Here is a 24,182-nt window from a genome sequence, read left to right on the forward strand (position 1 = left end):
CAAACCCAAAATAAATATATCTCACTATTCCTCTAATAAAACTCAAGAGTGATGAGGGCTTTTTCTATTCTAAATATGCCAGATTGGTAGCATAGTACATAAGCTCCACTATATTGTGTGTTGATCTATGGAATAGCCTAAGTCACAATTCTAGACTAAGGAGGAGATTTTCAAAGGCATTAAGGGCAGTTACACAACCAACTCACATTCAAAATCAAGGGGAGCTGGATGCCTAACTGCCCTGTGTCTATTTGACTATGTCTTCCTAATTGCTTTCGTGGCATAAATTTATGGTCTTCATCACTTTGAGGTTTTCCCTTTCCACCTGGAAATGCAGAACAGTGACATAAGAGATATCATTTTTCATCCTGGAGGACACAAAAGCACTTTACATACAGCATCACTGCCATGCAGACATCCCTGGGAAAGGAGGTATTGTAGTGGGAGAAAGGGAAATCTTATCTAGGGACACTAGGTCAAAATCCTGCTCATACACAGTGTGCGGCCATGGAATCCTTCACATCCACACAGAGCTGAAAGGACTGCAGATTTTTATAGGTCTCATCTGAACGGCTCACACACAAGCTACAGGTAACTCAATTTATCTACAGTGGAAAAAGGAAGAGCTGAGTCAGCCCTATCAGGACTTGAACCTATGACTCCAAGGACACCTAAATATTGCAACGGTTTTGCTTAGGCCATTAACCCATCCTCTCCACCAATAGATAAAAATACCAGTATGCTGTCTTTGGAAACAACCTATATCATATAGGAAAGAGTAAAAAGCACTGGCTCAAATCCAGACACAGACAACTGGAAAGGAGAAAGCAGAATATGTCAATAAGGCAAGGCTTTGTGTCTGCTCTCTACCAACACATACCCCTCTGTCATATAATGCCACTGGCTTCAGGAAATAAAGTTACAAGGGCAATGTCTAAACTGGATAAAGAATTGTCTTTTCTCCTATGACTACATTTTACCTCATAGCCAAGGTCTTCCATGAAATAAATATGGTCTCTGCTTGCCATAGGCTGCCTTTTAATAAGAGATTTCTGTGTTTGTTTTATATGTATCTAAGAGCAAAATTTACTGTGAGATTGAGTAGCTGCTGTAGTAGTAGCAGCAGTAATACGAGAGGTGAATTTGTAAGCATTTTTACAGAATACACCTTAGCTTCTGTCATCTCTATTTACGCTGAGCAGTACCTGACTCCCATTGAACTCATTAGGACCACACATCAGAAACCGATACCCAGTAGCAGTAAAGGGGGCAGAATCCAGCATTTGGGAATTAACAATAACATTTTTAAAAGATCAAGGCATTTACAGTGAGCAGTCAAACAATCCACATCAGAAAACGTTAGCAGCCTAAACAGAGAGAAAACATGAAAAGACGCAAGTTGAATTATATTTTGCCCCAAGGAGAGAAACAGTTTCTGAAGTTTAGGGTCAACCCTCCTCCAGCCCCTGCTCCTCCCCTGGGCAGCAATGTAGGAACTGGCACTAGGCAGCTGGCGCTCCTGATCAGCAGCCCCCAAAGGGTTAAATGTTTGGCCTGCAGAGAGTCACACCAGTAGAGTATCCACTAATACAGTAAATAACAGATATGAGCTAGTCAAGATCCACTACAGTAGGTTGTCTCAAGGTCCCATTGGCAACTCCCAATATTTAAACAAACAGGATATTAATATTACTCATACGACTAATGCCCAAAGCCCCCAGTCAGTACTGGGGTCCCAGTGTGCCAGGCACTATACAAACACACAAAATGCAGGCCCTGATAACAGCAGCATTTCTTTACAGGAAGTTTGTAAACAACTAAAACATGACTTTATTTATTACACAATATCCTCACACATGCTTACACTGAAGCCTAGGGCAAAAGCCCTATAATGGGTCCAGTGTCTTCACTGAGCTAACCATCCGTGTTACACTAAGGAAGATGTTCATGTTAGGAACCACTTTCAGATATATCAGCAAATGCTCTAGAAAAAGACAAAAATTGTTTAAGCTATATGTGAACTTATTCACAAAGAACATTAAAGGGTGGGTTAAGGTATTAGATGAGGACTCAGGAAAGCTGGGTTCAACTCCTGGCTCAGGCAGAGGTTTCCTGTGTGACCTTTGGTAAAGAAGGGAGGGATAGCTCAGTGGTTTGAGCATTGGCCTGCTCAACCCAGGGTTGTGAGCTCAATCCTTGAGGGGGCCACTTAGGGATCAGGGACAAAATCAGTACTTGGTCCTCCTAGTGAAGACAGGGGGCTGGACTCAATGACCTTTCAGGGTCCCTTCCCTATCTATGAGATAGGTATAGCTCCATATATTATTATAAAAATCATTTACTCTACCCTGTGACCTCAGTTCATCATCTGTAAAAGGGAATACTTCTCTCTCTCACAGGGGTATAGTGAGGATAAAATCCAGAGCTGTTTTCAGGGATGGGCAATCAAGGTGATGGGCCTGGATGCCAACTTCCAGTGGGCACCATGCCTGGGGTGGGGTCTGGAAATGTCTTCCACCTGATAAAATCATTCGTGGTTGTGAGGTGCTCAGTTGCTCAGTTAGTAAAGGGATGAGGGCTAGATAGATAATCTATATTACTCTTTAACATAGTTGTGACATTGGAGTGTGAGTTACTAACATGGGATTATTGGGACTTCCATTGTATCTTTAAGGAAGAGGAGATGAGCTGTGTGAGAATAAGCTCTCATCCAAATAGAAAAAAACGGAATACTAAAGGGAATACGGAAAATGACCTGTCATATGCATTTCTTTTTGTGCCATGTAGGTGTTCAATTTCATTCCTGTGAGCTATTCCCTCTCTAATGTATCTTTTTATATTTACTATATAATAAAGATTTTGTATTAGTTCTTGAAGGGGAAAGGGTCTTGTTAGGTCAGATTAAAACCTGTCTTATTAAAATCTCCAAGGAAACAGTCCTGAAGAGCCCCTAGGTCAGTTCTTTTCAAGGATATTGCTAGAAGCTGAAAGAGGTCCAATTAATATTTGTAAGATGCTGCTGATTGGCAGCCTTTTAGCTTCAGTCATGTACTTTGCTGTATTTGCAGTCTGTGAGGCATGCCATGAAAGAATCATTTTGGAGTAGCATGTTTTAATCTTATGAAATAGTGAAAAATAGTGTATGCGAAAAAACCCTTAAGGACAAAGGTATGACGGCAATGAAAGTCAGATGTCTGATCCAAGTGTGCGTATATATATATATATATTGGGAGAATATTGCCAGGTCACTGCTCGTTAGTTTCAATGGCACCCCAGCTATAACTCCAACTCCATCTATGATCCTCACTGGACAAAGGCTAAAAGACTCCATTGCCAGCCATAAAGGGCTCTGCAGGGAGGAAATGGGACCTCTTCTTTCTTCCTTATCCTGTTTTGTCTCAAATGCAAGTGAAATAAAATACACTTGTAAACAAAATGTTTGGAGTAAAAACATTTTTTTAAACTGAAGGTGATGGAGAGAAACTGTCAATATTTAAGCAATTTTCATTTGCTGGAACTGGAGGTCTGTTATTGGCTGAGAGGGTCACTTAATGTCATGACATAAAAAACAGAGAAAAGCCTTGGCAGAGAGTAGGTGAAGCTGCAACACTTTTGAGGAGGAATGCCCCGCCTCAATAATTTTTAAGGTTAATACAGGAGATCATAGATACAAACTGGAGTTTTCAGTGAAAGCCAGTTATCCCACTCTTTTGCAAAAAGTGGATTCCAGGGTGTGTATCTGGGGATGGGAATAAAAATAATAGGTTAAATATAAGGGCTTGTCTCCACTTTCCGGTGGATCGATGCTGCAATGATCGATTCACCGGTGGGGTCGATTTAGCGGGTCTAGTGAAGACCTGCTAAATCAACTGCTGATCACTCTCCCATCGACTCTGGTCTGCCACCAGAACGAGAAGAGTAAGGGGAGTCAATGGGAGAGCATTTCCTGTCGACATAGCATAGTATGGACCCCGTGGTAAGTAGATCTAAGCTATGTCAACTTGAGTTACGCTACTAACGTAACTCAAATTGAGTAGTTTAGATCAACTTTCCCCCGTAGTGTAGACCTGCCCTAAGGCTTATAGTCACTTTTTCAACCCAGATAGCAATACATTTTACTCTAATCCTATTAGAAACTTTCCACCCCCGTCAAAATATACACAAGATAAAAAAAAAAAATCCACAATCAATCTCTGTTTTTCACAATTAACAGGAAAAATAGGCATGTAAACAGTGAAAAGAACATTAAACCACAATAATGAAAAAAGATAAAAGATATCAAAATTTTAATAAGACAAATATTACTATGCCATATAATACTATATATACACACAATTTTTATTACTATTAGATAATACTGTATATTGAATTTATCATGCATTCTGAAGGAAAATGATTTAAGTTATCAAGTACAGGTCAGCTTGTACATCCCATGTATAACTGTATCGGGTAGAGGGAATACACACCCAGCCAGCCCACCCTAAATTACTACAATTTCAACTGTCTTGTAAGGCTTGAGATTCTGTACTGCTATGTCAATTTTAAGCCAATATCCTTTGTCACTGCAGAAGAATAAGTAACTGCAGAGATAAAATTTGTGTACATTTTTAATTGACTACTAGAGAAAACTCTGCCATACACAGTCAATTGACAGCATGAAAATGCAGAAACCAATCATCACTAATTGGACGTAAAGGGGTGCTGACTTCTACTAAGCCAAGGGAATTCTACTCTTAGCAGGACTGGGTTTATTTTAACATTTAGATACTCCCACTCAGTGGGAGTTGATGGTCTTCTGCTTTGTACAAGATTCCATCCTAGCTATTGTGCTTGAAAAGAGGATGTAGGTAATAGAGGATTACTTTTAAAACCCAAAATGACACCTGTATGATTAATGTTATGGTCACACTAAAGGTACTGCTACATATAACCCTTTCAAACTAACATATCAGCATCAACTATGACCACTGTAGCATTCCATATATACATGCATACAGAGGGATATTGGTTTTGGCAACTCTAAGTCAAATTCTATGACCCCCACCCAACCTTAGCTATTCCACAATGTCACAATTCTGGACAATCCATTGTTTCCAGCATCTGTGCCAGAAGCTGTAGGCTAGTCACCTGGAAGACAATTGTTGAATCAAGTGCAGTTTTGAAAATGCCACTCAGTGCTGTGTTTAACAGTTTGCTCAAAGAAATCCTGCTCCTTCTTGGATCCCCATATTGGAGTGTGCACATGTGCGTTATAGACTGGTGTTGAAATGCAGCTGCCCATATGGGTCTTTCAAATTGCAAGATCTATATTTATTTTACTCTGGTTTTCTATTGCGAATACATTAGCTAGTGCTAGAGTATCCATGAAATACTACACAGAATGAACTGAGGAAAATATGCAACAATTCTGGACAAGTCTTTAATAAAAGGTAGCCTTCTATAAGAGTCACAATGGGACTGGTTTAAGATTGTGCAGAAATTATACTTTAGTGTCAAACTACATTGTAACTTTAAGGGCCAGAAGACTACCATCTGGTCAATTAAACACTTCTCTTGAAATCCATCTATGGATTGACTGCATAAGATTAACTGCAAAAATGTAGTTCTTCACTCTGTATTTACCTCGTTTTCCAAATGTTTGCCCAGCTGCCTATTGAACGGATAACACACCATTCTATGGCTGGCTTTTTCAGTTTGTTCCATATTCTAACCTATCCTTTGTGTGAAGAAATGCTGCCCAAATTCCTTATATGCTTGTCTCCTCCTCAGCTTCAGTCAATGACCTCTTGTTTTCAAATTAGTTACTATCTCAAGCTGCTTACTGACATCAATACATTCCTTTCATGATCTTCCAAAGCTCTATGGGGACCCCCTTAGTTTTTCTTTTCCCAAGATATAGTCCATGTCTGATCAATCTTTCTTCACAATTCATGTGCCCCATACCCTGAATAATTAGGATTGCTCTCTACCATACTTCCAGTCCCAACACCCTTCTATAAAATTACCAGGATTTCACAGACTCTTCAGAAAACGTCTCCTACAGAGCAACCTTTGCGAACATATACTCCAAAGTATTTAAAAAGAAAAAAAAAATCACATCAATAACTTGTTTGCCTTTTGTTTACAACCTCTATACATCTTACGGGAAACTATCAGCACAATCAGTCCTCAGAATATGCTATGGGAAATATAAACCAGCTTACTTTCCCAGTGAGTTCTCACTCATTTTTCAGTAGAAACCTGCTGGAATGTTCAAGTTTTTCAAAGGTTTTTGTTTTATTTATTATTAATGGATTACTTTATAGTGCCAATCTTCCATTCCAAAAATGTATAAATGTAATGCTACTCATTGAAATGTTATTTAAAAGCAGAAATGTATACAATTAAAATGTGCTTTTAAGTTGTTTGCTCTAAGTAGCACAAGTTTGCCTTTCATGGAAGGCTCTACCATTAAAAAAATTGACCTAGATATCCACTGTGCACTTTTGCCTGTGGCTTGGGGCAAAACTCTCTTTGTGGTCAATTATGTGGTGAGAAAGCCTGCAACAAGCAATATTGCTTAATTGTGTTTCTTGGGTAATTCAGTGCCAGTTACATTACACAAAACCAATTCACTTGCAGAACTGCCCTGATTAATATATAATATGTATACATGGATGCAAAGAACTGTCTTCATAAAAAGACTGAAGAAGAGATGAAGAAGAAACCTGAAGAATTCTGTGTAAGTTTGAAAGTTTCTCTCTCTTATCAGCAGAAGTCGGTTCAATAAAAGCTATTACCTCACCCACCTTGTCTCTTCATAAAAAGCAGCAGTAACATTTCGGACATTATGCAACCACCATTATTGCTAAGACTTGGGGCCAGGTTGTGGACAATACAAAAGTGCAGATACCAAAACCTAGAACTTTGCTTTACTGACCTTAATTTTTTCCTAAGATAATTATCCAAATCTAACTAACTGAATACAGAATTCAAGGCTTAGCTATATAATGAATTCAAATCAAGAAGACAAAAATAAACAAACAAATCCCAGCTACCCATTTTAAAACTCAGAATTTCCCTGCCCTAAATTTTCCACAGGAATTCCATCACTTTCTAGTCCTACTTCAAAGCCTCTGAAATATCAAACAAATAATAAGATGACAATCTTCTCTCTAAATCATATTTAGTCTGTCAACTATGGTAATAAACACTCTGTAAATTCTGTGTTTACAGTGGAAACTGGCTCCTAGAACTAAATCTTCTCTCATTTACCCCGGTATAAATCCAGACTAACTGCACAGAAGTCCAGGAAGTTGATCCAGATTTGCATCATTATAACTGGAAAACAGAATTTCACTTAATCTTTATACAGAGACATAAAAGATAATATTTGTACACATTAGTGTTTTAAATTGGATTAAATCTGTTAATTTTTACACAGGCTTCTTTTTAGTGGAGGTGACCTGTCTATTTTATTATGCTTGTTAGATCTGTGTTATGAACAAACAAAAGGGCCTAGTAAAAAGGGATCTGTTTAGCTAAATACTTTGGCATATTGCTGTTGGTAATGATGAGTCACAAGAGGAACTAAGGAATCCTTCTAGCTTTCACATTTGGTTTCACTGAGTTTGGCTATGCTACATCCAATCTCTATGTTGGATTCTCAGGTTCTGAAATTTATAATGTATTTCAATAGAATTTGAAAACTCATATTTTCCCTCCTCTAAATTCCAATGGGTTCAAAACACAAGCAATTAGTATCCAAAATTCAAATAATTATCTGCACTATGAAGACCTCTCAGAACAGGAAAACAAAACTGGAAATCTCATATAATTTTCCTTCAGATTCCTTCTTTCCTTCCTCATGCCAGAGAATACTCCAGTAATAGTCTCTTGTAGTATTTCAGTACTTCTGGTCACTACCAGAATGAAGAAGGGCAGAAAAGAAAGATGAGGAAGGGAAGAATGCTAAAGTTCTTCTGAGTTTCAAAAAAGAAAAAGCCCAAGCAGTTCAGGTTTCGTGTGGCTTTAGGGGAAAGTTCAAATGGATTATTTTATCTAAACCAGCTTCTCCAGCCCTGTGAAAAAAAGCTAAACAAAATCTTGCTGCATGTATTAGTGTGAACATATGAATGAAGAATGTTAAAATTCGTAACAGGAAATTGCTGCTGAAATGCACTATAGAAGCATTCTCTAATCATCAAAGACCATGAACTGTCATTTTCTTCCCTCATTCAAACGTGCACACTGATTTCAAAGGAAACCTCTAAACTTTTCACACAGGACCAAAAAAACTTGGACTAAAATGTTCATCTGGGAACTGAAAAGGTGGTATTCCCTGTGCACTTTTCTGTAACACCCTTAAAATTCCATTGTTCATTGAAATGGAATATCATCATTTAGAGGTGTCAAGTCCTATTGCCTTCAGTAAGGCTAGATGTGAGGCATCACTCAAGTCAATGGGAATGTTGCTACTGATTTCAATAGTAGCAGGATTAGACCCTTGTTATGACACTGCTCTGCATAAGGAATAATATAACCAATACCTGTAGCAAAAGTACCAGGATGGCAAAGCATAGCACTGAGGCTAGTGGAACTGTTAAATATAAGAATAAACTTAACTGTAAAACTTTTCACTGACCCCATGCTAGAGGAATAATTTGGACATTTAGATACAACTGATACAATTGATTTGTGACTGCGGAGCATAAAACTGAAATTGAAGAGACTGCTCGTGTTGAAAATTTGTTACAGAATAGATATCATTGTCATCTGTCTTAACTAGTCCAATTTTATACAATTAGATTATTTAACATGGCACCTCTAAACGAATGGATCTTACAATGCACAGATACAGCCACGATATTTATAATAAAGAGTATACCATAATTCATTACAAACAGACAGCCCAACAGGAAATCCTTCATGATGATATGCAAAGTCAAAGGGACTCCAAAAATGCATGCTGAAGTTGTTTGAATAACAATGGCAACCGGGGAACTGGAATGTGTTTACTCAGCACAGTGCTTCCCCCAGCATCATGAGAACTTTTCATATGCCCTGCCCTCTACTCAAACACAAAATGCAGGAGGAAATCCTTAACATTTACGAGGAAACTATTCTGGCAGTACCATTTCTATGATCAGTGTTAGCTTCAGTGTTCCCATGCAACCACAACTGAAGTGCAGTAGAATAGTGTGGGAGCTTCTTGGGGGTGTGGGTATTGAGGTTGACTTGGCAAATGTTGGTTCACTGTTTGTGAAGTTGTATCACTTATCAGGGAATATAAAATCCTTGCCAACTGATTTCTGCTGCCACAAATTTGAATAATTTAAATAACTGATTGTTTGCTTTAGGTGTATAAAACAGTATAGTTTAGTGCAACTCTGACCAGCTGTAGTAGCAGTAGATCTGAATTTATAACATATTTTAACAGATGTATTAGCACTAATTTACTATGTGATTAGGAGTGCAAATTTTAAACAACAAAAGCATTTACAGTTAAATGTCTAAAAGAAACCATTTCAAATGTAGAAAAGTAAATCATTACATGAAAAAGAAGCACCCCTTTCTAAATCTGCCCTATTAAAAATCCCACTAAAGAGCCAAAGCGTTGTATTGATTGTTTTCTACTTTCCCACTGCTAAAACTAAATAATCCTCTATTTACATTGATTTAAAAATGCATTATTGTCTACTTTCTAATAAACCAGACAGTGGAACAAGAACTCAAATTATTCTAAGTTTATTCTTAAAAGTCTTTTTTTTTTTTTTTTGAAAGACTGAAGCCTTAATCCTTAAAAGCCTTTTTGAAAGAAATGTTAGTAGATGCTGGCCTTGCAGCTGGGCCCAGATTGAAAGTGCACTTACATTTTTCTGTTTAGAACTGAAGGACTCTAAAGTTAGTGCTAGCACTCCACATAAAAGCTTTGGAAATGGCATTCTTTGGTACTCGTGCAATTCATTCTTTAAGAAAAGGAAATGGAAAGAAAGATTTCATGTCCAGGGCTTCAGGCCTTTGATCATTTGATGAACATTGGATCCTCAACCTGGGCCTCAAACTTCTCAGGCCAGACAAAGAAGGCCTAGGCCTCACAGACTGGGCCTAGATTCCTGTCAGAACAAAACCTTTGGCTGCCTCACAGTGTGACAGCCTGGGAAAGGCCCACCTCAGCAGGGTTGAGATGCCCGCTTTGCCCTTTGATCTTTCATTTAAACTACAGCCAAAGCACCAGGTCAGAATATTTCAAATTGCACACCCCCATTGGCAGAGGGGAGCAGGTCAAGAACAAAATGGGGGTGACCAATCTAAAAAGCCCTGTGACTCCTTTCTTTGGCCAGTTTCACATGACTTGTCTTGTATTGTGCAACACTAAGCCCACACTTAAAATGGAATTTGACATTACATGGTACAATGGAGTCAATAAATGACATTCTTTAGTGCTCTTACAACAAAGTCAACCCTTCCTTAAGTGGTTGAAAGCCTGAAGTTAGAAACTATTTCTCATTTATTTCTCTATGCGAGCAAATTTCATATAGTTTAAATCTAGTTTTCATCACATCCTCTCCTGGCTGATGGCTGAAATGAGTATAACAAATATTTAACAGAGGTGTACATCAGTTTTATCATATATCACAGCTATTATTTGGAGAGATGAAGTTGCCACTTGAAATATAAATGTACCACGTAGCTGAAATTCCTACATATTCTTTCACAAAACACAAATACACTTTCCAATGAGACTGGAAAAAGTCATCTCATTTTGCTGGAAAATTTTCAGTCTGGGACTTGGCATAAGGCAGGCACACAACTTCTTTTCACATCAATAGCAAGTTCCACATGATGCTCAAGGGCACAAAACATAGTCCTTTGTGTGTGTGTTTGATGAGACATGTTAACAGTCAGAAACAGGGGAGAAAAATGTCAAACTCCTGTATCTGAAGGAATGGAATGTCATTATTTCTGGGACATGACAATTTCAGAAGCAACAGAAAGATTGCAAAACATGGATTTTATTTTGAAACTATGTATAGGAAACTGACTAAGATTAAACAGTTCATTGAATTAACTACTGTTGGTACAGTGATTAGAAGACAAAATGCTAAATATTATTTCTACATGTATATGTCAGCTAATCTGCATTATCGTTTTCTTGTAAAGTGAAAACTCACATACACACAGGGCAAGATTGTGACTGGCCACAGAGCTAGTTTCAAAAAAGGGATGTAGAAAGACAGCGATGGGAAGGCAGTAGACTGCTATTTATTTATTTCTGAAAGTGCTAGGTGCTGTACAAACACAAAGGAAGACACATTCCCTACCCCTAAAAACCTGAGACTATAAAACAGACAGAAATGAGGTGAAAGGGGTACAACATAGAAGTAAAGTGTTGATTGACCAAGTCCTTATGAAATAGGGTAGGGCTTTAAAAGTGTTCAGCATTGGCTTGCCTCTGCTCCCACTGAGGTAAATGACTAATGCTGAGCACTTTTGAAATTCCCAACTATTACACTTTTAACACAGTGGGTTATTTACTTTATTTTACTGTCTATTTCTCAGACAATGACTATCTCCATGTACCCCAGTATTTCCCATAATCAAATATTTATTGGGGGAATAAAAAGAAAGTGTACTGCATCCTTCCCTAGGGGAATCCACAGACTTTAAAAAAATAAATAAAGGTATAATATATAATAATGTTGATTACCTATGATTTTCAGCTGTGCAGCTAACACACTTTATAGATAGGTGCATTTCACAGATAGGCAAAATGGAGGCACAGAGAAGTTAAGTGACCTGTCCAAAGTCTGACAAACAGACAATGGCAGAACTGGGACTAGAATGCCGGTCAGCCAACTCCCATTCCATTCCATTGCCATAGCTACTGAAATACTCTGTCTCAAAAGGCAGGCAATTGTGTTTAAACTACTGCTGCGTAGGTGAGAAGTGCTTGCACAACCCACTGAAAGGAATCAATCTACTGATTAGATAGACAACACTGAATATTTATCATATAGTTCAAGCTTTTTTTTTAGCTGTAATAAATATTTAAAATAATAAAATTAAAGATACAAATCCTGCCTCTTCCAATAGCATACATGTGTAGGCTCCATTCATGAACAGCCTTTTTTTTATTATTATTATTTTTAAATCACTATGAGCACTGAAAATAAACTTAAGATCATTCAGTAAAGGGTACAATTTGCCCCTAATTTATTCTTGGGCCTTCTGTGAATACTTCTCTGTGTGTTGCTATGGTAACACCGCCACATCTTTCAGCACTGAGAAAGCAACAAGCTTTTTGATTCTCACCTTTGGCCATTTTATTGAGAACCATGTCAATTAGAATGTAGGTTCCACTTCTTCCTGCACCATCACTGCCAACAAAAAGGGAGAAAGAAAAAACCATCAATGAACATCTAGACTCGAGAAAGGGAAAGGTAGCTATCATTATTTTTATACTGTGTCATACAAGGGGAAGAGAGGATAAATGGGGAGGGAAACAAGAGTAAGAGGAGAGGGAGAGAAAGCTTGCAATGGCTTTAATTAACACAAGCTGTTCATGAAGGATTAACTATTGTTCTACATGGATAGCAGGATTTTGTTTTATAGAGCAAAAGATGTGTTTATTTAAAAAAATAATTGAACAACAGTGAAAGTGTCAGTAATCCTAGAACTGGCAGCCATTTCTATGCACAAAGTGTTCACATAACAAGCGTATGGAATCTTGTATCCAAGATCAAGAATCATACAACAGGACAGTCACACGAGAGCTGGAGAATAGAATAGCATCTAGAATCCTCCAAAAATGATTGCTAACTCTATTTATACTTGCGCAGAGAGGTTAGTCTGCATATGCCCAGAGTGGTGCATTTCCCTTTCAGTTACATTCCACTCTCCTTGACTCCCATCCAAGAACTTAGAATATTTTATTACTTAAGGATCAAATTCTTTCTTCACCAAGAAATAGGATACTAGACATCTGGACTTGAAAAATGTCTCTATTGATTTCTTCTCCCACCTTCCTTGTTCAATTCTGCTTCAGTTGCAATGAGTGGGAAAAATATTATCATGTGATTTCTAAAAATTATCTTTAACCTTAGGGTATTTCCAATCCTCCCTTGGAGATGTGTGATCAAGCCTTGTGAGAAGGCAAAGCTCCCTAATCTGAATGCAGCTTGTGTTCCTGTCAGGGAGCAGCTTGTAATTGGCAGCGTGATGTTCTTTTATGGTTGCTGTTAGCAAACATAATTAAGACTTTAAGTAATAGACTTTTTTCACTTCCCTCCCCAATATTTCTAAAAATGGGCATGTGTGACCAATTGATTAGTCATTTTTTATCAACTAAATTATTTTTAGTGATAGGTCGCTTTGTCTACAGTATTACTAAGGAGAAAAAACACAACACTGTAATGCGCTTTATAAGTTCCATTTACACATAGGCTATGAAACTACATCTTTGATAAGCCTCCATAAATGGGAGAAGTTTGATCTGTATCATTTACTAGAACAATTTTTGCAGAGAGGCAACCAGTGCTACTAAGCTCTCTCTCTCTCTTTACCCCACGCCCGATTCCTGACTGTGAAGGAAACAAAGAAACAGAGTCTTATTAATTCATCCAAATAGTGAGTGACAATGTAGTGGCCAGACCTAATAAAACAAGAACTGCTAGGCTGAATGTTAGAGACATTTTCATCAGTTAGATTAAGAGAAGGCCTGCAAACATTTTAAAGGACAGATCTTTCTACATTATATTCCTTCCTTCTTGGACCTCCTTAGTGAGACACAGGCTCCCCTCCATATTGTGCATCTTCTTGGAGTGTATCACCACACAATGTGTTATATGATCCTGTCCCTCCATAATGATCTCAGCAGGCTTATGACACATGCAAAATATGCTGCCTCTCTCCCCCACTAACATGGAGGAGCACATAATAAGCTATATGTGGTGTTTCCTTCCAAAGTTATGGTCTTTCCCCTGATCTTCCTGTCCACAAAAGCATCTTCGATAGAAAGGAAGTGGCTAAAGAATGAGAGCATGGCATTCACTATGTATCATGGTCCCTACAACTACAAAATCTAATATTTACATTATTACTTTATGTTTTGTAGTGACCCATCAAACTGCTCTCATTTACATTCACAACACTGGCAGGCCTAAAGGGAATTTATGTTTAGAAGGTTTAAGCTTACTGCCCAACCAGCGGGCAGTTTTCCCCATCCCATTTCCTCTCACCAGGATTATTAAAAACAAACAAAAATAAAAACATTTATCTAAATATTAACAATGCAGAACACAGTCTAAATTGAGAATACACGGCACTGCAATAACTTTGAAGCATATTTCTGAAATCAAAAAGTTGTAAATGAGATTTTAACATACAGAAATCAGATGTAACTTGTGAATTAACATCTAAGATCATATTAAAGGGCAGATTTATATGAAATCACACCATCAGCTTTACTAGCATAAGAACTAAACTAAATAAATACTTTGACCTGGTTCATGAGGTACCATCTTATTTGTGTAGTGATATATCTAAACCTTTAATGTGCCCATTTGGTTTTATTTATGTTAATTTCTTACAGCACAAAAACTTCTCTAAAGCTATTTTAATAATTGTACTTGCCTGCAGTGAACAATTACTGGACAAGAACGACCCCTGTAGCACTTGTTTACTTTTCTGCAATAAAACAGACAAAAATTAATAAATATATTATGTACAATTTCCTAAGCCAACTGTCAAAAGCATAAATGGTAAGAAAAAGCAAATATTCATCCCTATTCTTAAAGAAATATGCAGTTTGATTAGCTCATGTTATAACAAATAGCTAACTTACATACATAGTTCTGCTTCAAGTTTGTTTCTATTTTCCTGTTACAACAAATAAATTTAAATTTCAAACATTGTTTCATGATACTCATATTTGCTGGTTAGCCAACAAATAAACACACTCTCTTCCCAAACTCTTTGCAGGTTAGGCAGAATCTCAGGTTATGTATCATAAAATGTTTTGATTTTCAAGGTGAACCTTGAGTTCATGAACTTTCTCACAGAAATTTTTAAGTGCATTGTGTGAAGCCAAAATTGAAAGCAGGTATTACAGTCAGAATAATGTGGTCTTGTACAAGAGAGAGATTATCTCCAAAAAAGCAAAGAATAACTACTCTAAAGAACTTCTTTCAGACATCTAATTATTTATGGGAGGGATAACTAAAATACCAGGGAGCTATGTGGCTATGGTCCCAAAAGAAGAGTTTTACACACAACATTTCTAAGTAGTTTTATTGTCTAGATTTCTGGCTAACCAGTCTGAAATATTTGAAAAAATATATCTGAAGCCCCAAAAAGGGCTACTAAACTGATATGCTGTTGTATTAATGTATTGGACTAATATCTATTCTCATATCAACGCAGACATTTAAAAATGTTGAATCAAACCAAGATACTCAGTATGGGATTTTGAATACATAACACTAAAGAACTAAAATCTATTTAAATTGTTTTTTTTAAACTGCTCTAGATATATTTTACATGTGAAACACATTACTCATCTAAAAATGTAAAGTGTCTATACATACATTAAAAATGCAAACAGAACAAAAGGATAAAATGGGAAAGTACTCTTTCTAAGAAATCAGAACCCTTCCCTCTCCTTGATTAGACATTTGATCTTACTATAAGGTCTGCTATAAAACTATTTTATAAGACAGCTTTCAAAGGAGGTCTAGATGCACCAAGGTGCTAACTGTTAAGAGTAAGTATTTAACAGACTCTTAACTGCTAAGAAATGTGATAAAGTGTGCTGCTGGAATCTGGCAACTATGAGTATTAGAAATTTTAAAGCATCACTAATCACTTGAATCATTTAGTTCTTGTCTGTTCATCTATAGTCTGTAACATCTGTGCTGGGTAAACATTCATATATCTTTAAAAATGGTTTACAGCATAGCCTAAAGATACTTGAGGATCTATGTTTGAAAGGCAGTCTTTCAGATGCCCACAACCTGACCTAAACAGGCTACCAAGGTTACAATGATGTTTCAAATAACTCTGTTTTCACAACTGGCCTTTTGTCATATAAGAGTCTAACCAGATACCATACATAGTAATAATGATACTTCATTCTTGTAAAGCACATAACACTTGTGACAGCACTCTGAAGATATAAACATTAACAAATGAATCTTCACAAAACACACGTGTGGTTGATAAATATGATTAATCCCCATTTTAGTGGGAGGCAAACTGAGGCAGAGAGGTGAACAGTATACCCAAGGCTTCAGAGCAAATAATTAGTAGAGGTGGGACTAGAACTCAGGATTTCTCTATTCCCAGTCGTGGGCTTATTTTTGTAAACCACACAACCGCTCACAACTCAACATAGGGGTTTTATCTATATTCTTACTATAACAAGAGTTAATAAGTTATAGTTCTGATAATGTGCTAGAATAAGTCATATTCTCTGCAATTGTGTAAAACCACTAAAGAGAACCTGACAGCGGAAATTAAGTATACTCTCTATCTACTTTCACTAGGGTATTTTTACAGGTACTGACAACAAGCTAATTTATTACCATACAAAACCTGAACAACCACTACCCCCCAGTTTTAAAAGATTTTTCTAATTGAAGAGTTAGATTTTTCTGTACAAATACATCTTTTAATTATTTCTCAATGTCACTTATACAGGAGGCTTATAACCATCATTGAAATTTCATATTTGGGAATCAATTCCATGAACACAAAATTAAACTGGATATTTAATTATTTCTTTATTACAGGGTAAATTAGATTTCAAATATCTATAACGTAACTCAATACAATGATATGTCCAATCTGCAGCTGGTCGCTCCCTACCCTCCTCCACCCCCACCTTGACAGAGTAACTTTCTCCATTTAAAGCTAACAAGCTGTGTTTGTGATTTTTTTTGCACTTGTGTGGTTCCTTTCTTTATTGCATGGCAACTTTTCCAGGATATTAAGCATGTTGTGATTAATTACAGAGGAAAGTATACTCTCAACAAAAAATTGCACTAAACCTATTTGTAAATCAAACAGACAGAGACACATGTTGGGAAAAATACAGCTTATGTTTATCATTTTTATTGATCAAGTTTCAAACATCTTTATCGTCACACATTTCAGAAAACACATTAAAACAAAGGGGTTCAGTCCAGCTGATTCCTAGCTTAGTCTACAATTTTAAGAAAATATTTAAGAAATCCCATTTCTAAGCAGAGTGAATCGAAAATTCATCAGTAAGCAAAAGTCTTGAATGCTTAAGAAAAAATATATATATATATCTATAAAATATACAGGAAGAATTAACTTAGAAAAGAATGATTAGTAATACAAACCAACCCTTGGCTCATGGAGTGAAAAAGGAATCATCATGCAAACCATCAGCAAGCAAAGGTCAGAGGTCGTTAGAGGCTCAGAAAAGGGGTTTCCCACATTGTCCCTGCAGCAGAGTCACAGTTTCCAATGATCACTTTTGTGACTATGCAACTGGGCTCATATTACTAGCTGCAACATCACAAAAATGACACTGGCAACCGCTAATTAGCTGGCAAAATAAGAATTTGTCCATTTTTAAAGTGAGCAGTGTTAGTAAATGCCATTGCACACAGCAAGAAGTGATCGCATAATATATATATTTTAAGCAAAGCCCTCACATGTGATGCTAATTATCTTTTAGCTTAGCAGTCTCTCTTTAAAGTGTAAATGTGCTCCCTCTGGGCTCCAGAAATATTTAATTACACATCTCAGTGCATGACTAACAAGCTAGACCAGAGTTATAATGATTGGTCTATTCTTCAAAATGAAATGAGGACTCCAGAAGCATTAAAACTGACCAATGGTTTCTGTCGCAGCCTCACCTTTTAAGCACTGCATTTTGTATGGACTTCTTAATATATATTGTTTCAGCAATTTGTACCTAAAAGAACTATATTAAAATACGATATTTTTTTTCCCTCTAGGTTGGATTCATCTGCTACATGCAACATCATCTAAAACACTGATACACAATAGGAAGAGAAATGTAAACTTTCAGTTTCCAAAGAGACTTACAAAATTTACTTCAATAATAGTTATAGAATCCATATTTCCATAGACTCTGGGCAAGGTAATTTTGGGAATCCAATTTTTCTTGGTGATGAATTATAAAAATAGAGGGTTGGTTATGTATATGCTTAACTTCATATATGTATGTGAATATATAAATATACACATATATCCATATATATATATACAAACACATTCAATGCACATAAAAACATGGATATTAAAGGGATGAGAGTAGCACTTGCTAGCACCACTTTAAATAAGGGGATGTCGATATTCTGTCTGACACCCATTCTGAGGGCTTTATAACTCAGTTGTGATAATTCACCACAGGTGAAACTTTAAATAGCAGGTTTTGAGTGTAAAGCATTTATTCTAAAAACCAATTCTAAAATAAATTATCTCAGCAATAGTGCATTACCTTTTGTCATTAAAAAAACAACGTAAGATGGCCAAGAAACTGAGAGAGTCATAAAAAGCAGCTATTGTGCATGCAAAGATTACTTTTCAGAGGAATTTTACTATGCATTTAATATTATGGATCTATAATACAAAATCTACACTCAAGGAATGGTTATGGTAGGCTGTGAATACATATTAAATGAACACTGAAAACTCAGTTAAATCTTAACAGGTTCATTCTGACATCTACCTCAAGTAAGAAGCATGCCAAATGAACTACCTTCCTCTTCCAGTTTTAATTTCTTTTATTCATAATGTTATTCATTTCCCACACAACTTCATTATAAGACTACACACTTTTTGAGTCAGGGATTGTGTCTCACTATAGGCCTGATCCTGCAGTGAACTGAGTAACTTCTATTCCTATTGAAGTAAATAAGAAATGAAGGTGCTCAGAACATTAGACAACCAGGCCATATGGATCCATTAATGTTTTCATGGCAATCCATAGCAAACTTTACACTGACTGCAAAGGGGCAGAAGCAGGCCCTGTGTTTGAACAGTGCTGTGGACTTTTACACCCTGATAGAATTGATTTTATTAAATTGTTTATTAAAGTGGAAATTCAGAATTGCAGTTTGTATATTGCAAAGCATGGAACCAATTCAGGACTTTTACTACAGGATAGTTCACTATAGGCACTATTCTATTCCACAGTTCCATTAAAAAGAAGGAAATCAAGCCATAAAAACCACATTACAGTAATATTAAGAGTTTGGATTAGAAGCCAGGGCAAAATCCTTGGAAAATTCAATTATGACTCCAACTCCATTCTTATGCTAGCGCTCCCTGTTACTCCCTCCGCCTATAGTTTTGCACGAAGACACTGTAGCATATATAGAGCATTGCCCTGCCAAAATGCACATTGATTTCAGCAGGAGCTGTATCTGAGTATCAAACCCAAGATACGTAAGGTAACCCACTGTATATAACGTATAGGAGCACAGCGATGGCTCAAGGACGGAGTTTTGTCCTTAATTCCAAGGGTAACATTTTGCCAGCAGACAATTATGCAAACTCCCACCAACTTCAGTTGGATTTAGGGCCAGTTTCTTCCATCAGATGCACATGCATAGCTTCTACTGTCTTCATTTATTGGAGGGCAGAAATTGGCCTTAAAATTCCTTGCTTTTGAGCATTTAACGGAGACCTTTAAATTACCTTAGCAGTCTGTAGATTAACATTACAGTAAAGAGAAAACTATACGCTTGTATTTGGTAACTTGCAGGATTTTGAACTGATTGCTCAAACTTTTCAGAGGCTCTTTTCACTGGCCACAAATTTATCACTGTGGAGTATCTAGCACAAATTAACATCTACACTGGACACATTAAGCATGGTTTGCAAGCAGAATGAGATTATTTCACTCCAATCTTTGTCATTCCTGGTTTTAATTTTGAAATTTAGATTAACAGTAAATATTCAAAGGATCCACTACTTAATTAGAAAGATGAAAAAGTTTAAAATTTTGTCTTTGTATATTAGTATGGCACCTTTATTTTAAGGCAATATCAACTTCCTTTAAAATTCTTGAGAGATCATGTGTCAGAATTTGCCTCTCCCTCCCCAGACTTTTACCCTCTTTCAACCAAATAAACTCTAAGGGCCTGACCCGGTGGTCCTTAAAGGCACACAACTCCCACTGGCTTGTCTTCACTGGCCTATAACTCAATGGTAGTTTAGCATGTACACACTGCACAGTGATTTATTTGTGAGATTCCTGCAGCGAGGGTCAGAGGGTAGCCACACAAAAGGTCTTGAAGATGCAAACCCAGGTAAATAGTTGTGAAACAGAGAAATGCAAAGCCACAGGAAAAATATATAGAAGAAACAAATGCATTCATTCCCTGGATAAGTGAGTGAGTCTTCAGAGCTAGGGAACAGTTAATTTGTGGGAGAATATGGAAAATTACCTCAGCCTCCCTCTCCCTCTACCCTGTTACCAAAAAAATCACTGTTTCTGCATACATATTGCAGAATGGGAGCCTACATTTGTATATAAACATATTGTTCTGGCTTCAAAAACTTGGTATAGAGTTATTAATTGAGGGACCTCTCTCCAGTACAGATATAGAAGATAACAGAAAGTGTTTCCTATACAAATAGTTCCCCAAATTTGTATTAAATAGACTGATATGCTTTGTGTTGTACCTGCGAAAATCCAGAAGTGACCTTGTGGAAGCAGGAACTTTCTGATCATGCCAGCTAAGGAAATGGAATTGTGTCACGGTTCGGGTCTCATTGGTCTGTAGGTTTTTCAAGTAGAAGCTCCTCACTAGGAAATCCTCACACCAGATATGCTCAGAAACCAGATTTACCTACATTACGTAGAGAGGAAAAAACCAGCAATCAAGAATTCAAGTTGAAAGTTGGTCTTTCAAAGAATATGGAATCCTTTTGAATGACAAGAACAAGCATAAGATTTATTTATGAATTGGCAACACCATGGAAATAGTTTGTTATTTAGTAGCTATTGTAGCTGTTCTTGCTACAGGGTTGGGGAGTAATTTTTTGTTTCATTAAATTACCTTTAACATGTCTAGATAGTTTTCTTACAAGTCAAAAAATCTCCAAGTTGAGATTTTAGACTGATTATGATGGGTCATATATATGGGAAAGACACTGCTTAATAATATGCCTTAAATCCACCCTTTCATTCTTCACTTGGATACACCCACAATGCCTTGCCTTCCAGAAGATTGTCAAGCATGATTTGAGTAGTTTTCTTTATAAAAAAATTAATAAATGAGTATTTTTCACTTGAGAACTTTCAGCCAATTTATTCTGTTCTGCAGAAGCCTACACATAATATGAAGAGCGGGATCATTTTTACAACTGATAATATTTTAGAAAAAAAATTCATAACTCAGGGGTTCAACTATTATTCCTCAGAATCATTTATTCTTTACACTGTGTCCATTATAGTATTATTGTCTTCATTCACTAAACCAGAAGACTAGGAAAAATAATGGACACCCAAAAGTCATTGTATATAGCAACAATGTAATATGATTGATATACTGGGCCAGATATATCAAGCAGAAAGAATGTAAATATTTTTTTCTCATAAAACTGAGGCTGAAGCTAAAAAGTAAATAGCTTTAACTACAGAAGAATTTATATATATAATTATACACACCCACCCACCCACCCACCCACACACACAGAGGCTCTCTCTATAATCCATATATAGCTCTCCTAAGGCACAATTCATTATTTATAAACATACTATTTTCCTTAAAAATATAAATATTCAGTTATTACATACTTTCATATACTAATCACAAATCAATGAGTAGGAGATTCTCCATCCTTTATCCTACCAATATATTTGACCCATCATTTACTACATTTTCTTCTATGTAAAATTACATTGTTATCAAGATATGCATAGTTTTTTTCTGTGAACATAAAACAACTCAGAAGTACCACTACACTAGCATAATATGGGAAACCTCAACTCAATTTACAGGTCAGAGCCGATTAAACAATATTTTGCTCTGTATGAAATCAATCCACACACTTACTGTCAAGTTTACAACCAGATATTTTGTTTAAGTACCTCGTAGATGTGGTAGAGGTTTGACCCTTCATCTGGCCAATAGTGGTAGCACTGCTTGACTCCATTTTCAGTAAGGGGTGTCAGCATGACAATAACCACACAGCCGTTCTCCCAGACCATCTGCAGACAAAGACAGACACCATGGCCACACTGTGACTGCCTAATTATTGCGTGACATGTATAATTACTGCACTCAGACACACAATCAAAATTTATTCCATTCACAGGAAATTTATTTCATTTTCATTAGACACTTTTACTCTGCAGCTGCTTTCAAATCCCTGAATAAACCGGCACCATATTTTGCATGCTTCTCTGATTTATTAAAGAATTTCCAATGAATTCAATCTATGCCCTTAACAAAAAACAAAAACAAAAACAAAAAACAAACCAAAAAATAAAACCCCACAAAGCTTCCCATCCCTTGGACTGTTTTCAGCTGTTTTTCTTTCACACTTTCAGATCCATAAAGGAAATGCTTAAAAAAAACTCCACAACTATTTCATGTCTGAGGTTTTACACTAACACAGCATGAACACATGTAATTAACAATATATTGACTTGCTAAGGTAACACAAACTGAAATCGGTTTGTACGCTCAGGTTTGTTTCTTTTTGCTGTTTGTTATGTATAAAAAGCTGCTGAGCAAGTACCTTAATGAAATAGTCATAAAAGTTGCATCCAACCAATCTTAGGGGCAACAAAAAACTTTCCTTGAGAACTATTTCAGGTGGATCAATGTTCCTTTCAAAAACATTGTGTTAAAATATATGTGCAGACCTGTACATTTTTAATTTAAATTTTATGTAGGATACAAAATGAAACAGTGCAACCCATCCTCCAGGCTATCCACTCCCCAAACAAGACAGCAGGAGTACAAGAGAACAACGAACCAGCTAACAGCATGACTGTTTAATAATTTAAAATAGCCACAGAGTGGAAAATAGGAATCCCAGGCTCTTCAACTAAAGGGTTTGTGGATGTTTTCACACAAACAAGAAAACAAGCAAAGATCGTCTGGCATATCTGCGTTCAAAACACAGCTCATGAGTGAACAAAAACACTGCTATGAATTAATATTGAGCAGCATAATCATGAAAAAACATTATTATTATGGTGTACATTGATGTTATATTTGCATACAACTTTCATTGTCTTTTTATTAGCATATTAAATTACTGAGTGAAAAGAAAACTGCTCTTTTCGTGAAGGGTTAAGTTTATTTCACAGAAATATTTATAAGCAACTGTATTGAGATGTAAATTTTGTAAATACAAAGGGCCTTTATCTAAACTGCACAAAAATGATACATCAATAAAAAATTTTAAATGCATATTATACAGTCAAATAAAAAGATTTTCCATTTAATAGTATTAAGTTTCCTCTTTTAAATCTATCTTGCACATGTACAAAAATATTTTCCTTAAACATAAATTTGTTTCCTTATGCAATACAATAGTTAACATCCTTAAAGCATCTTTTTATACCAAAACTTAGTGAAATATATTTTGGGTTTCTAAAGTTTGGGGCTTTTTTGTGATTTTGACAGGGGTGGGGGGCGCAGATAGGCAAATTATGGCTAATTTTTTTCTTGGAGTAAATACATTTTCCCCTCTTCTCCCCCCAAAAAGACTGGTCTTCTCTGAATGAACCGAGGTTCCTAACAAGATCTTTAGAATCCACCAGCCCCTTCTGCCACCAATTCTCAATACTGCAAAAATGGTAAACTTGGGTTAAATTGGTATGGAATTTATTAAAATAATTCTCTTTCTTTGGTGGATTTTTATTGGTTTTATCTGGACACCTTAGGTATAATTAGGGAAGATACCACCATTTTCACCCAGGCCCACATACCTTCAGACTTCTTTAGTTCAAAATCAGACTAAGATAAGAATTCTTACTTTAAGGTATACAAGCTTTAAAACTATCCTCACTAAATCAGTACTTTCATCACATAACGATGTAATGTGCCTTTAGAAGGTATAGAAGCTCATTGAAGCCATTACGAAAATGAGGAGAAACACAGTTTTTATGAGTGTAATAAAAATACAATGATCTAGACCATAAACTAATCATCTCGCACTCTGCTTGTGCCACCCAAGTG

At 36.4% G+C, this 24,182-nt stretch overlaps 1 protein-coding gene across 2 annotated transcripts in view; it reads right to left on the reverse strand.

The window, feature by feature from the left end:
* Positions 1-24,182, reverse strand: part of PTPRN2 (protein tyrosine phosphatase receptor type N2) — a 942,968-nt gene that overhangs the window by 9,881 nt on the left and 908,905 nt on the right. For both annotated transcript variants that reach the window (XM_065582768.1, XM_008162983.3), the window contains 4 exons: positions 22,079-22,198; positions 20,668-20,834; positions 14,614-14,667; positions 12,295-12,359 (listed from right to left, as the gene is read on the reverse strand). In XM_065582768.1, the coding sequence (XP_065438840.1) occupies positions 12,295-12,359; positions 14,614-14,667; positions 20,668-20,834; positions 22,079-22,198 (406 nt within the window). The remainder of the gene's footprint in view (positions 1-12,294; positions 12,360-14,613; positions 14,668-20,667; positions 20,835-22,078; positions 22,199-24,182) is intronic.

The sequence above is a fragment of the Chrysemys picta genome, chromosome 2 (genome assembly GCF_011386835.1).
Source record: "Chrysemys picta bellii isolate R12L10 chromosome 2, ASM1138683v2, whole genome shotgun sequence".
Lineage (NCBI taxonomy): Eukaryota > Metazoa > Chordata > Testudines > Emydidae > Chrysemys > Chrysemys picta.